This window comes from Pholis gunnellus (genome assembly GCF_910591455.1).
Source record: "Pholis gunnellus genome assembly, chromosome: 2".
NCBI lineage: Eukaryota > Metazoa > Chordata > Actinopteri > Perciformes > Pholidae > Pholis > Pholis gunnellus.
This window is the reverse complement of record NC_136536.1, coordinates 6,113,037-6,127,911: the sequence shown is the minus strand read 5'-3', so window position 1 is coordinate 6,127,911 and position 14,875 is coordinate 6,113,037. Positions and strand designations below refer to the sequence as shown.

At 41.2% G+C, this 14,875-nt stretch overlaps 2 protein-coding genes across 2 annotated transcripts; both read right to left on the bottom strand.

Moving 5' to 3' along the window:
- LOC306705767 (SAM pointed domain-containing Ets transcription factor-like) lies at positions 1–6,160 on the bottom strand. The gene is made up of 6 exons (XM_079172610.1): positions 6,065–6,160; positions 2,729–3,164; positions 1,470–1,667; positions 1,267–1,311; positions 1,010–1,144; positions 1–523 (listed from the first exon to the last, which is right to left on the bottom strand). The coding sequence occupies exons 2-6, from the start codon at positions 3,150–3,152 to the stop codon at positions 345–347; spliced, it is 981 nt and encodes a 326-aa protein (XP_079028736.1). The 5' UTR covers positions 3,153–3,164; positions 6,065–6,160; the 3' UTR covers positions 1–344.
- A 1,781-nt stretch (positions 6,161–7,941) lies between these two features.
- LOC306710143 (protein ILRUN-like) lies at positions 7,942–13,859 on the bottom strand. The gene is made up of 5 exons (XM_079178537.1): positions 13,634–13,859; positions 11,786–11,940; positions 11,469–11,666; positions 10,916–11,241; positions 7,942–9,923 (listed from the first exon to the last, which is right to left on the bottom strand). The coding sequence occupies exons 1-5, from the start codon at positions 13,789–13,791 to the stop codon at positions 9,888–9,890; spliced, it is 873 nt and encodes a 290-aa protein (XP_079034663.1). The 5' UTR covers positions 13,792–13,859; the 3' UTR covers positions 7,942–9,887.
- Between the last annotated feature and the right edge of the window lie 1,016 nt (positions 13,860–14,875).

Here is a 14,875-nt window from a genome sequence, read left to right as displayed (position 1 = left end):
ACAAGTACTCTGTGGAAATGAGAGCCACATCAATCCCCTCATCTAATTTTTGACAATAAAAGTAAATTAATATTTCTTTCAAATGTTTTCCATAGTAAGAAGAAAGATCCTTTTTGAGAAATCAAACATCACACCAAAAAAATACATTTCAAACAAGAGTGATAAAGATCAAATAAAATCAAGCAGAGTGATGATAGGCAGGAGTGCATAGTTCAGTAGGCAGTCTTTACAATTGAAATGAAACATAATGAACGAACAGGCTTCAGAGTTCATGTCACTCCGACTGTATGTCCAGCATATCTTCCTCCTCAGCTAGTTGTCTTCAGATCAGCCGATCCTCTTCATCATACGGGGTTGACGAACTGATAGACCAGTCTGCGTGACACATCAGGCTTTCGAATGATGCCTTTCTTGTAGTACTGGCGTATAGAGCGGCTCAGTTTGTCATAGTTCATAGCTGGGCGGTTCTTCCTGATGCCCCATAGCTTGGCTACGAGAGCCGAGTCTTCTATTTTGAAAATGCCTTTGAACAGAAGAAATACAAATGTACTTGGTTTGTTTTATTTAAGTGAACAAGAGAGTCAATATTTTGGGAAGTACGCTTATTTACTTTCTTGCCAAGACTTAGATGAGCCGATCGATACCACTCTTATGTCTGTATGCCACAAATGAAGCTCCAGCCAGGAGACTGTTAGCTTAGCTTAGCATCAAAGAGTGGAAACACAGTGGAAACAGCTAACAGGCTCTTTCCAAAGGTAGGAAAATCTGCCTACCAGCACCTCTAAAACTCCCTAATTTACACAATATTTCTTGTTTGTTTAATCCGTCGACTCCCAAGCATTAAAACAACAAGTTGTGGTTTTAGGAACGCTGAAGTGCAGAAAACCGCAGTTCCTCAAATGGCCACTTGAGGCTGGTTCCAAAAGTGAGTCAATCCCCATAGACCGTTGTGTTAAAATGGCCAACCTTACAGCAGAAATTAACCCCATATATTGCTGTATCACCTTACCTTTCTCTTTGTTAATCCAGCGGATGCAGCGACTGTAGTTATGAGGCTTGAGGAGCAGCTCTAGGAGGAACTGCCACAGATGGATGGGCTGGTTAGGGTAGTTACGCATCACATCTGACCAGGAATCATCAGCTGCTGACATATGAGTTATTCAGAGATCAGATGTTACTTCAACTTGTTTAACCTCAATATATTTATTCAGTGAAACCATTGTTTTAGTTAGTGTAATTGAAATGTAGTTCTAACCAAGAACTTACTAGATTTGGTGTCCTCTGGTGGGCAACGTTCCTTCATTGCTGCAGCTAAAGGAAAAAAAAAGATTTAGTAGTTTACACCGGGCAGAATACTTAAAGCAAAGTCTTAAATTTGCTCTTGGTCACACTGCATTTGCTTCACAATCAGCAGTTCCTAATTTGCACAACAGCAGAGTTGATGTCGGTTAATTACCCGTTGTTCTTACCAGATCTCCAGATGTCCAGATGAGCATACAGGATGTCTCCAAACTGCGAGGAGTGTTGCCTGAAGTCTGCTTCTGTCATGGAGCACAGATCTCTCCCGCTCACCTCCTGAAACATGGTGCTGACCTGCGGCAGCCTGTACAGGTGCTCGGTCCAGAGGAGCCACTTCTGAACGTGCACACAGCTCCAGTCCAGCGGGTCTAAAGAGGAAAAAACACAGAGAGACGTGGCATGTATTTTTACACAGCGCCCCAAATGTTCAGACCTTAGATTATGACATTATTTTCACCAATGAAAACAATTCAGTAGGTCACTAACAGACACGTGTTTTTGTTTTATTCTGGTATCCAGAGAGTTTGTAAGATTCCTCCTCTGTGGCTTTAGTGACTTATCTCAGGCAAGTTTTCAATTACTGTTCATACATACCTACAAAAAGTAATGCACTGTAATGCATTTAAATATAACCCAGGTAATTGGAGATGCAGGGCTGCCTCTGACGAAGTCAGATCACGTAATATAAAGAGCAATAAAGTGCTCGATGGGTCAAACAAACACAGGACTTTCACCCAGGAGACCGCTGTCCATGTCTCAGGTGAAACCAAATAAGTATTGACTTATTTTACTTTAGTTTTGTGATGTAACTTCCGTACTTAAGTAACGTCGCCTACGTAAGTTGTAACAAATATACTTATTTTATATAAGAAACTTTTATTTTAAACCAAGCCACGACAAGTAGTTTTGTTGCATAATCAGATTCTGCACTGCGGGGGCTAGCGGCGGCGCACTGATCACTCCGTAATGCTGGACATTCGTAGGAGAAACAGATATGTTGCTTTACTTAACTAATATCATTTTAGGTTTTAAAAATACATATTTTAAACATAAAACCTGTATCACAAATTTGGGGGTATAAAAATGTAAAAGGTTTAACGAGGCAGGTGACAAAAAGATGCTTTTAGTTGCACTATGGAAACCGAAGGCTCCATTGTTTCAGAGTTTGTCACATATTTAGCACAAAAAGTTCAAGAAGTAAGAAGTGAAGATGATCGTCTAACCAACAGAAAAGTTTGCACAAGGTGGGCCGGGACTCATGTGCTCACCAGCTCTGGATGTTGATGTGAGAGCAAACAAACAAATGATGGCGTCTGAAGGGTTCATTTTAATAGACTTGCAACTTCTGCCAACACTTTCTACAGCAGGTTTGTCTATTCAAATGTATATTAATAATAATGTGACATTAAAGAGTTGCATCCTCTCCTACCTGGGGCAATGTTGAGCAGTTTGCAAGCCGTGTCGACATCCTTCAGCACTTCTCCCACCACCATGGTCTGGACCTGCTCCAGACAGCGCTCCCCCACCTGACCCTCCATCTCAGAGGGGGGCTCCTGGGGCTGGCTGGGCTTGGCTGGGCTGGGCTCTGGTGTCCTGGAGGGAGGGGCAACGGGAGCCGGGGTCTCTGTCATCCTCAGCATCCAGGAGTTCTCCTCTATAGCTAATCTGTCATAGCGGGGGAGGTAGACCCCCGGCCAGCTGAGCTCAGGCAACCCCAACAAGCTGCGTGGCGGTTTGATGTCCTCCGCCTCATCCGGCCAGGCCATCCTGGCGTCGGTGTGGGGTTGGCTGATGTAGAGAGGTGAGTGTTCAGTGCATCCTGTGTGTTCACAGCCTGGACTCCCCATGCTCATGTTTGTTTAACACTGGAAGAAGAAAGCACTGTTGTCATAAAATGTCATCTGTGTCATCGCCGATTTACACCCTACCTGACATTTTCAACAGTGACACTGACAAAGCCGCTGCATTGATGCTTACATATCCAAATGTTCAATATCCAAACAGAAGCAATCCTAAAGTAAACATGACATTCCCTCCATGGTATTTACTTCTCTGGGACTTACTTAGAAATAAGGAATCTGTCATTCCAGCTTTGCAAACCTGCGTCATTGTGGTGGCTTGATTCACTGAAGTCACATTGTCCTTTAATGTGTTTAATTGTTACTCAAAAATTCTGCTTTTTATAACAGCACCTGTAAGAATTCATTTCAGACTCTCTCATGAACTATATGTTTGGAATAAACCAGGTGAAACGAGTTCAGCCTTACCTTTTTCAACATCATTCAACAATATCAGAAAGCAATCTACTCCACCTTTAAATGCAAATAACGAAAGGAAGATCAAAGCCTTCTTTCAAATTCCAACTATAAGTTAAAAGGAACGTGTTTGTCAGTTTTACAGTATAATTCCCAAAAAGCATGAGATTACATTTTGCTACTATCACAGTGCAACACCCAGTGCCTTTTAGAAAAATCAGGTCACCAAGATGGATCGTAACGTTAATCACAAAATAAAAGCTTGATAGAATAGAGCATAAAGGGTGGGACACATTGAACATGTGGATAAAGGATAAGTAGCAGGAGCGTATTCATCGTGGTATGAGTAAGAGAACAGCTCACCGGGCTGGGAGTGGTGCTGCCAGTGTTTGGTTTGACGAAATCATACACCTGTTTCCATCTCAAGTGATATGTCTAATATTTAATAGAAAATGCTTTTTATCAGCGTTGCCTACTGTCAGCCACAATATATGTGACATTTAAAAAAAAAAAATCAAAAATGCACAACAAAAGTGAGTGACATCGATGTGGCAAAAATGATCCAAAGACTCTGTTCACACTGAGCACATTCTGCTGAATATTATCCACAGGCTACCTTTTGCTAAACATTGACTGTGCTGAAGTACTGACAGGTCGATTGATCAGGTGACTGCTCCTCAGTCCAAAACAATGGCACATGGAGCGAGGTGGTGTGATTAGGCGTTTCTCAAAAGCTGGACTTCTGTTTGGGAGTTTTGTCAACAATACAAAGCTATAAATAACTGATTTAAGTGTGTTTGCAGGACAATAGAGGAGGCAAAGATGACAGTAATGACATATTTTTTACTGCCTGTTGCCAACATTACCAATACCACTGCAGGATTACCACACATTAAACACTTCTGAGTCTGTGTGAACAAGGAGAAAGGTCTAGATATCTGGACACATGTCTCTACTATTATGTCCTCGTCTGCAGGCATTACCAGTTTATAGGTTTAGCAAAAACTTGCTCTTCTAGATTATCCATTCTCCCTCAGACAAGTGTGTGTGTGTGTGTGTGTGTGTGTGTGTGTGTGTGTGTGTGTGTGTGTGTGTGTGTGTGTGTGTGTGTGTGTGTCTGTGTGTGTGTGTGTGTGTGTCTGTGTGTGTGTGTGTGTGTGTGTGTGTTCAAATGAAAGCGGTACTCTCATGGAAACAAGTTTATTATTTGTAGACTCATGTTTGTGTTTTACACCTCGTAAGATAGCAGCCAAACTGATATGAGAGGCATTTTGTCGATATGAAAAGCTGTGGTCATTCATCGCTGCCCTGCATTTCACTGTTCTTAGGACAAAAGGTGTTTAACAACACGCCTTTAGCTTTTCTGTGACTGTTTAGGAAAATGTCGCTATGTCTTTTATGAGCCTGTGTGCATGCATGTGTGTGTGTGTAACATTGCAGGTTGAAGGGTGGCAGTAAAAGAAGAGAGCGAGTGAGAACAATGTAAGTTATATTTATACACACAGTTTTGATTTTATCTTCATGCTAAATATTGATTCATCAAATCAGCTCGTCAGAATATATTCTTTCTTTTACGAAATGGGATTATTGCCATTTATCCAATTATAAATAGGTGCATTATCTGGAATTTACTGTGGAGAAAACTTGGCAATAACACTAGCATTGGTGGCAGAATAGTCAGCTCGTATAGTCTTAATAACTGTAGAGGAGTTAGTGGGAACAGAAATATTTTCATACATTACAGCTATATCAGTAGCAGCTCAAACTGCAGTGCACATAATAGTTGGGGTAGTAATAGTAGAAGTAATTCCAGTAATAGGAAGTGGTGGAAAGTGAATAATAGATATGAAAATAATAAATAATTATAACCAACATCTGATGATGTGAGCCAATATTTAAACAAATCATCAATGTGTGAGGATCATTTATTTATTTTAACTGTAGTAAAACTTTAAATGCAGGACACTTGGATATTTTTTAAATCAATCTTTTCTTCACAGCAGACATTTGACTTGTCATAGTGTGAAAAGCACAGGCGTCACAAATGACATGAACGATGTTCTGTTCAAGTGTCCCAGTAAGCTGTGAAAGTGAGTGACAGTGAGCCAGCATAGGGACAAGAATATAGCATGAACCAAAGCCACATACTACAGCATTTATGGCCTAAACTCATTTTTAACGCCTGTGCTTAGATGAGCCTTTTAGAATACACAAAACTCAGCAATACAATGAATTCAAAAGAACAGCACAAGACACAAACTATTCCTAAACAATCACACAATAAAATTACTATAAAACTCAATGACAGGTGCTGGATTTCTTCACGATTACATGACCGTTCCTCACATTTTGATGTTTCCTCGGGTAAATGGCCTGAATACTTCTTCCACTACTGGTAATGTGGTGGTAGCAGCGTTAGAGACAGGTATTATCACGTGGTAGTAATAGTAGTAGTATTGTAGTTATAGTAGTAGAAGTATGTTGAGTTTTACTGTTAACTGTTGTCTTACCTCGTCAGTGTTGGGTTCAGTAGAGTTTCCAATGCTGAGGCCTCTTCTCGGCTCTGCCTGGCTCTTAGTTTAGGTGTGGACTGGAGTCCTGTGGAGACTGTGTCTATTTTGCCCTCAGGTGAGGATGTGCTGCGTGCAATCTTTTTCTCGTACCCCTCGCTCACAGCTGGATCAGGTCTGTCCACTCCGGCTATCGAGACACCTTGTTTGACTCGTGGTCCAAGCAGTATGAGTTTGACTGATTACGGACACAGTGCCTTCGTGACATATCAATCCTGAAAGAAAGGGTGTGTTGCAGTGAGGGAGGTTGCTCCAAGTGCCTATACTTAATAATGACTTAGGGCAGTATTCACGGAGAGTTCCTTCAGCAAACAAAGATGGTGAGTTTTAACTGCCGGGGGACAAGCTAAGTAAAAACACATGAAGCAATTAAAAAATGGCAGTTTTTTAAAGATAATATCCACACTTTGTAAACATAAAGCTGTTGAAGATAAATGTATCTTATCTAAATCTGCTCCACTAATGTAGATGTCAAAGTTCACCGTTCTGTGTGAGAGGTGGAGAAATAATTTGTGACTATTTTGGGATGGATTTAGACCAGAGGAGCTTTGAAACTCAACCCTTTATGAAGTGTTAAACTCAAGTCAAGTTGATCCATTGTTAAGAGGATCAGCACTGTTTGCCTACGGTAGCTTTCCACTGAAGGCAAGCTTGAGGAAAGTGAATTCTATATGGTGACGTTTTCTAATCAGTCAACACTGGGCTTTTTGGAGACGCTAGGACAGCGATGAATAGACAGGAAGTGACATATAAAGGCTAAGTTCTGTCATAATGTGTCAGGATCAACTGAACTATCTCACTGTAGTGTGTTTTTATGGGCTTGATCTCAGCTTGAACTCATGTGACGCCAGAAAGGCCGGCTATGCGAGGACACATGGGATCCAGACAGCATAACACCCCTGAGATAACTAATGGTCATAGTTTTGAAAGGTATTATCAGGGAAAAGTTAAATAACTGGTACACAGAGGGAGTGCAAGAGACGGAAAGAGAAAGCGAGAGTGTGTAAATGTTTGCTTAAGCTAAACAGTAGAGTTTGTGCGGTCGTGTTGAAATATTCTAAAGTGCTGCATGTGTATCCACCCACGTAAATCACCTTTAGAACGGCAGCTTCAGCAACCTGCTCACAACCTGTATAGTAAGTCTTCTAGCTTGAGTTGATGAAGTAAAAATAAGTTATTCCATAAAGTTCTACCGCGTGAAAAACACGAACTACCTCAAGTTACTGAAGCTTTTTAGTCGGTTGGATCTTTTACAGAGAAACATTCAAGCTGCTGCGACACGTCAATACTCAACAATATATCTCTTGTGCCTTGCTGTTTACATTCAACATTCAGCAAGCAAATGTCAAGTGAGTGCTGCTCCCTCAGGCGGTTTGGTTTGGCTGCTTGAAAGACACAAGAGACCCTAAAAGATGGCGAGCTGCAAACTGCTTTTGACCAGTAAACCTCCAGGCTAACAGGTAATCCGACACATCTACTGGCCATGATCGTTCTCTTTCAGGTTTACCGTTTGAACCACAGTTTTCTCAAATAATAAGCCCTTGATAAAAACTCATCCCTTGTCACTGACACCAGAAACCAATGCACTCATCTTAATGTGACCCTGTTGCTTTTATTTTAAACCTATGCTAACGGAAATTTGTTAGATTTAAAAGTCAAAAAGAAAACCGAGCAGAGCACACATGTTGTAGGTAGTGGAGGTTAAAAAGTATATAAATCGAACCATAATTGACTGTGTGGAATGAAGAAAACACACGAGGAAAATATAGAAGCTGTCGTGTGTGAAAACAAAACGAGACAAATGCCAATACTTTCAGTTTTCAGTGATAATTTAATCATACAAACATTCATCAAACATACAGAAAGAAAAGCTTTCATCTGGTTGCGCTTCTTCGTCCTCATTAATGTGCTGTTGCATGAGTTCTAATGCCAACTGATTCATTCTGCAATCTGGCCAGTGGAAACCTCAGGGAGACATTACAACGAGGACAAAGTGATGAATTGGCATCGACAGCAAATGCCTTTGATGGCTGTGAGAAATATTTGTCGTTAACAGGTAATGCACAGAGATCCAGGTGACATGTTGCGTTATTGTAATGTTGTCAGAGCTCAGTAGCCCCGGGGCTTATGGGTAGCGCCTCAATAAAAAGGGTGTTTACCTGTCGGGGGGGAGGGGGGGGGGGGGGGGGGGGGGGGGGTCTTACACGCTGGCTGTAGACGATGAGATAAAATCACAGAGTCGATAAAAACCCTTCAGGACTTAACTGTGCGGGCCTCCCCGTGGAGGTCGCATCGCTCAGTGCATAGATCAGCCTGTTAGTGCGAGTAAATATGCAGCAACAACACAAGTCTGTCATTTCATTGTATTTTTTTTACTGGTGCAGTTAAGTTCTGAAAGGATCAAACAGGATCAAATGTGTTTTTAAAAAGCTCGTCGACGATCAGTGAGAGAATTCGGAGACTCTAATGTGGAACATTCCAAGCATAATTTCAACAATAGACAGGAATATTCAGAACAATAATTACATAAATAAAACTGCCAGTTCAATGCAAATATACAAAGTCAAATCTTTGGGTAAATGAATAAACATTATCCTCTTCTACATTCATCAAATACATTCAACTTAATATGATAAAAGCAACTCCAAGACAGCTTTAAAATGAAAAGGGACATTTACGTTTTAATAATGCGACGTTGTTTTTACCGCTGTTCATATGGCTTGAGTTCAATGTCTTATGTCATGGTGTGCATTAATCCTGTGATTTCTTTTATTCTAATGCAAGCATGTAAGACAACACTAACTCTTAGCTTGAGACAATAAGTGGGGAAATCTCTAATACTGCTTTATTACTAACAATGAATACTCTGCTAATATGTCAAAGATTTGTGTATATGCAAAGCAATGACTCTATTTCATGTGTGGAAACAAAACAACCTTCAGCATGTTGGCTTCAGATTCTAAAGCTTCAGAGGAAAATGTTTCTGTACAATTTTGAAGACTTAACCTAAAGAAATCATAGGAGCCATTCTGAGAAATAAAATAGTTCTGTTATCATCTGCTTATCAGTGCTGATTTAATCTCCTGTGTTACGAGTAATGTCTGCCTTTAGAATTGCTGGTTCTACGACAGCATAGAAATGATTGCCCATAATGCACGAGTCATGTCGAATGAGCTAAAGATACATAATTCTGAAGGATGTGTCTGTCCCCATTCTGTTAAAAAATGAATATAAAAAGTAAATAATGATATCGAATGGTTTGTTTCAGAGACGCCGATAGTATTAGATTCAGTTACAGGGAACAGGTGCAGAAACCCGATCAATATGCCCAGAGTCAGAGCAGAACACTGGAGAATCAGTTGGCAAAATAAATGGCTTTTCCTCCATAGTCTCTCTTTCGGGTTGCACAATGCACACACAATTTCACAAATACACACCCATGTCATCATTGTTTCATTCTGCACTCTGACAACTAAAAACAAAAAACTGAAAATCTGAAAAAAGAAGAAAAGTCACCACTCGAAAAGACTCAAAGCACTCATTTTTAAGTTAGCATTCACACGTGCATACGGTGGGTTTGTGGGATGTTGGTTGAGCTGCACGTCGGGGAGCGCTGGCCTCTGGTTCCTCAGAGTGTAGCTGGGCTTTTGCATAAAGTGTTTTTGAATCGCCACACTCTCGACCGGCTACGCTCTCTCTCTCTCTCATCGGTGTGACAGACTCCAGAGGTTTAGTGCTGCTTCACTGTGACAAGTCCCATGCTTTAAGAGTGCCCGAAAGGATAGGGCTCCTGTATACCCTGTAATCAAGAGACACGAACAACAACAAAATTAGTCTTAAAGTCACAGTGTACAATTTCACCTGCTAAATTACCGCTCAAACGGCTGCCTCACTTGTTTTTTTATTTTGCTCGGCCTGCCTCCGGACACTTCCCACTTCCCAGAGTCCTGTGCATTTCTGAGGGAACTTTTTAGACCTGCCTTCCTCCACCTGTCCACCAGATGCCCCCAGACACACCTGCCTCTAACGGTCTCATCAGTATATGTGACCAGTTGCCTGCCTCAACCCTCTGGATTTGTTTGCTTGTTTGGACTCTCGTGACTAACTGTAAGCTTGTTCTTTTGAACTCTGGTTTACTAAAGCCCCCTTTCTTTTGCCCTGTTCTGCCTCGGTGTCTGCATTTACATCCTCAATCCTGTTGCCTTGTACACTCATCCACGGCACAACTAATGCTGGTCTTTATTTCTGTACATTATTAGGTGTTTTTAGCCGTGATAGCAGGTTTGGTTGATGACCAAATGCCTGATAAATGAATGACATTGCCATCAACCTGAGCTGTGCTTTGTGTTTAGTAGTAAAATGTTAGCAAGCTAAAAGGCTAAATTGACATAATAAACCTGGTAAATAATAACCTGCTCAACATCAGCATTTTAGCATCTATCTCAAATCTCCACTGTGCCAAATCATAGCCTCACAAATCCGCTAGTGTGACTGTAAAGAGTTCATTAAAAGATCAGTTTAAAATGGAAGGAATTACCGTCTCTGCAGCTTCAGGTTAATATGGTTAGGATGAAATATGAGCGACCTAATTCATCTAATACTGCAGCTCCTACTCACACAATTTGAAATGCATCTACAATGCATTTGAGAAATATCCCTTCAAACAACTTTGTATTTATAGATTTGTTAATTAAAGAAGGCTTTCAGACTTTCAAGTTCTGATGGAAATTTGAAGATAACACCCTCCACCATGGACTAATATGGAGAATCCTGCCCTTTGATATGTCTTACCTGGTTATAAGAGACTACTGATAGATTGCTTTGTAGACTATTTGCTACTATATCCACAGAGTTGTGTGAAAGTCCATTCTGATCTTGCTGCAGCTGGTCGGGGCTTCCCTGCCAATGTTCCTCTGTGACCATGTGACCGCTGGTATCATGGAGGCTGTTGTTGTTGCTGTTGGGGCACTTGCTCTTCTCCGGCGAGGCGAACGGGTTGTAGTCTCCTTCCAGGCTGCGGTGAGGCTGGGTGTTGAACTCCGCTTGAAAAGAGGACAGCTGCTGCGTGACGCCAAGGAGGCCCCCGACCTCCACGCTCAGGATCACCCAAATGACATCTGTCGAAAGAAATGAACGGCGTGTTGTAACACACAATGCCACTACCACTGTCCTACAATACCTAACGCTTAGCTACCCACAAAAAGAATACACGAACCAGTCTTAAAAAAATCACAGTGAGCTGTGGTTCATGTTCAGAAAGCAGCCAATCCTCACATTTGAGAAGCTGGAATTTTTGCAGGAAAATGAATCAAGTTTTGTCGTGTGTGAAGTTGTCTGTCCTCACCTCCATAGTAAAGCCCGGTGGCTGTGCACATTCTCCACTGGCCCTGGTACATGCCAGGAGAGGCAGGGCTCTGCATCTGCACACTAACATCGGCCATTTCCTGAGGGTCTAGAGACCGCACCATCACCATGTTTACGTGACCGAACTGATCCCCGCCAACGTACTTTAGACAAACCCCCGGAGGCCATGACTCTGCACCTGGAAGACACACACACACAGAAAACTGTGCTGAACTCGACATTGCGGGTGTAAATAGTTCTAACGCTCAGGGTCTGCTGTCGGCGCTGTGATCGGTCTTATTATTCACGCAGACTTACCCGTGTTCTGTACTCTCCAGGTCTTTGTGAAAGGTGTGTCCGGTGGGACTGATTCGCCCTCGCCGATCGTCACGTCACTCACAAAGGACATGCCCGGTGCACTGATGTTGGGACTCTCAAAGTCGTAGTAGGCTCCGATGGCTGCTTGTAAATTCCTGGGACAAAGGCAGAAATCCAGGTGTTCAGTACAGATATATATATATATATATATACAGTATATATATATATATATATTGGAGTATGACGTGTGATTTTTGCAGGGGAAACCCCGTTATTCAACTGCAGTTTGCACTGATATGAATGAACCTCAGGCCACATATGGCCACATTCTCTGGTCAATATTTTGCACATTCCTTCAACAATTCTTCTTCTTTAATTTGAAAAACAAATAAATTGTGTATATCTTTACAGTATTTTTCTTATATCTTATTATTGACTTTTCGAAATCCTATTTGCTCTGTTTATTGTTCTGCACCCAGACAAATTCTGTGTATGTGAAAACCTACTTAGCAAAAACCCTGATTCTAAAATATTTTGACAAACAACATCAATTGCTTCTGCCCTTAACATATCCAGTAGTTATTGGTATACTGTCGAATAACCATGGAAGCTGTAGTTATTCGAGAAAAAGAAAGAGAGACTCTTACCAAGGGTACAAGGAATAAATCTCAGTCCCTGACTAAACTAAATCTACAAGAGACGATGATATGTTTGTGCTACAATATTTACTTCATAATCGCTCTGTGGCATTTTGTCAAAATGCGTATATTGTCTGCAATTCCACAGAGACAAAGAATGGGTGCTTCCCGTGTCATGCATAAACCAGCAGTTTTTTATTTTTAGAAATGCCGTTGCAGAATAGCACGACATCACGTGTTACTACGACACCCTCCACTGCTGCCCATAGCTCTCTGTTATCGTCCATAGACCTGCATTAACTTAAAACTGCACATGCGCTGAAACATTAAGACTTTAATTTGACCTTTCTCTGTAGTTTTTCACACACGGTTTCAATTTCTACCGTTGAATATGTCACCGTATAGCACTGTAACTGTATTTTGAGAAGAATTCACAGTAACGTTACGTGAAAAATACATATTGCACGTTGTCCAGGCACAGTTAGCTAAAATTAACCAGACATGCGCCACTAACGTATGATGAGCTTTGAGCTACACTTAGCAGACGTTAAATGTTACGTAATAAACCACTGTGATTGTCGTCTATAGAGTGAGACGTTACGTTAACGGCTGTCGATAGCCGTGTCGATGTGAAAGTGACGACACAATAAGCAGTTAACATACTGTCAGGAAATAGTTTTAAACTTTTAATTACCAGTTATGTACCACAACTAACCTGATAGTACCTAGTACCTTGCACAAAAGTGGCGACTAACGTTCATATAAAAAAATACTTTCATGTGTTTTCATTAAAAAGAACCAGACACCAGCATCGATGTGAGCTCGATGTGTGTTAACTACAGTTTATTTATCGTATAAGTATTTATATCACATCGCTCGTTATAAGCTGCTTTCCACTGTGTCCCATCGCACGCGATCAAAAGTCGGGACACACGGTGACTCAGCTAACGCTAACGGTAGTTACGTTACTACAACGTCGTTAGCTGTCATTGTACCCACGTAAACATACCTAACGTAAACGCTATGGCTCTGTCACAATGAAGCGTAATAAAATTGCGCTCCTTATGATTCCCTTCCCTTGTTTTACCGACGACATATATATTTTGTACAAGAATAACTGCCGGTTAGAAAAGCTAGCTAGTAGAACCGTACAGCGCCAACCCTCCTAACAATAACCACACAGCAGGCCAAGACGCATCCTCGCGCTCACCAGTTGGTCATGTCCAGAAAGAAGGCGCATCCAGCGGGGTTTAGCTGGAACCCGAGGAGCCTCTGAAATTCCGAAATTAAGATGTCTTTGTCTGTTGTACCCATGCAGCTGAATTTCTGCACGAGCTCCTGGTCCAGGTCCAGGTCCATGCCTTCCATCACGGATTCGCCCGGACAGAGACGGGGGGCTTCGCTCCTAATTTAGTCCGAGGCCTCGACTTGTCATAACAAACTCAACAACAGGGCCGAGTGCGCATGTCACATGATTGTGTTTTGTGCCTATGAGCAACAGGCCTGCAGGAGAAAAGAAAACACTGCTTTTATACTAGGTGTGTTATAACAGTAATGATAGAGTGTACTAATGATAGTATGTAATAATGTAATACTAAATTAATAATACCATCATATATATTACGTGTGTTAAATTTGCAAAATGTTATATAAAATATTGTAAAATATCTTCCATTGGCCCCATCCTATTTAAAGTTGTTTGTTTCTTTTGCAATAATTGTATTTCAACACAGGAAATTGAGCAGTGTTATTAGTTCTACTTGTTCCATATGCTGTATACTGGACATGGCCAGATTAACCAGTTTGGGGGCCCAGGGGCTGAAAGTTGATGGCCCCTGATGCTTCCAAGTTCACATCAAGCATGGTGCACACTGCACACTAAAGATGGCATCATATTGTGCTCAAAGATCCAGAAACCAACCAGTACCCTTACACTGGAATCCCACCCGACTGCAGGTTGTTGTTTGTCTATTTCATGAAAAAATAAGATTCTAATGCTAAGATATACCAGATAGTTAGTATCATCAAAAAATAACAGGTTGTGATAATTCAATTAATTGTAAGTTTATTTTTTTTATATTCTATGCAGTACTAAAGCCTCTTGAACCCGAACGCCATTGGTGCACATCACAGACCCAGCTCCGCTAAAGGACACAAGATGTCTGCTTTGATGGTCCCACAGATTTGGATAGTGCAACTTAGTCTAAATGGTGATTTATTCAAGCACACTAACGAGATTGATTGACAACACATGAGTTATTTGTAGAACAGTATTATTTATATGGTGATTTTTAAACCAAAGTGGGCTATCATCATGATTTGCACCATGATGTGCTCATGTTGGTGCATGCTTGTGTTGTACACATTTCTGTATTATTTCTTTAAGCCACTGTCTTAAATTAGTTTTGTGATATTGTTAAGATATAAATGGATTTATTTTGCACACATTTGT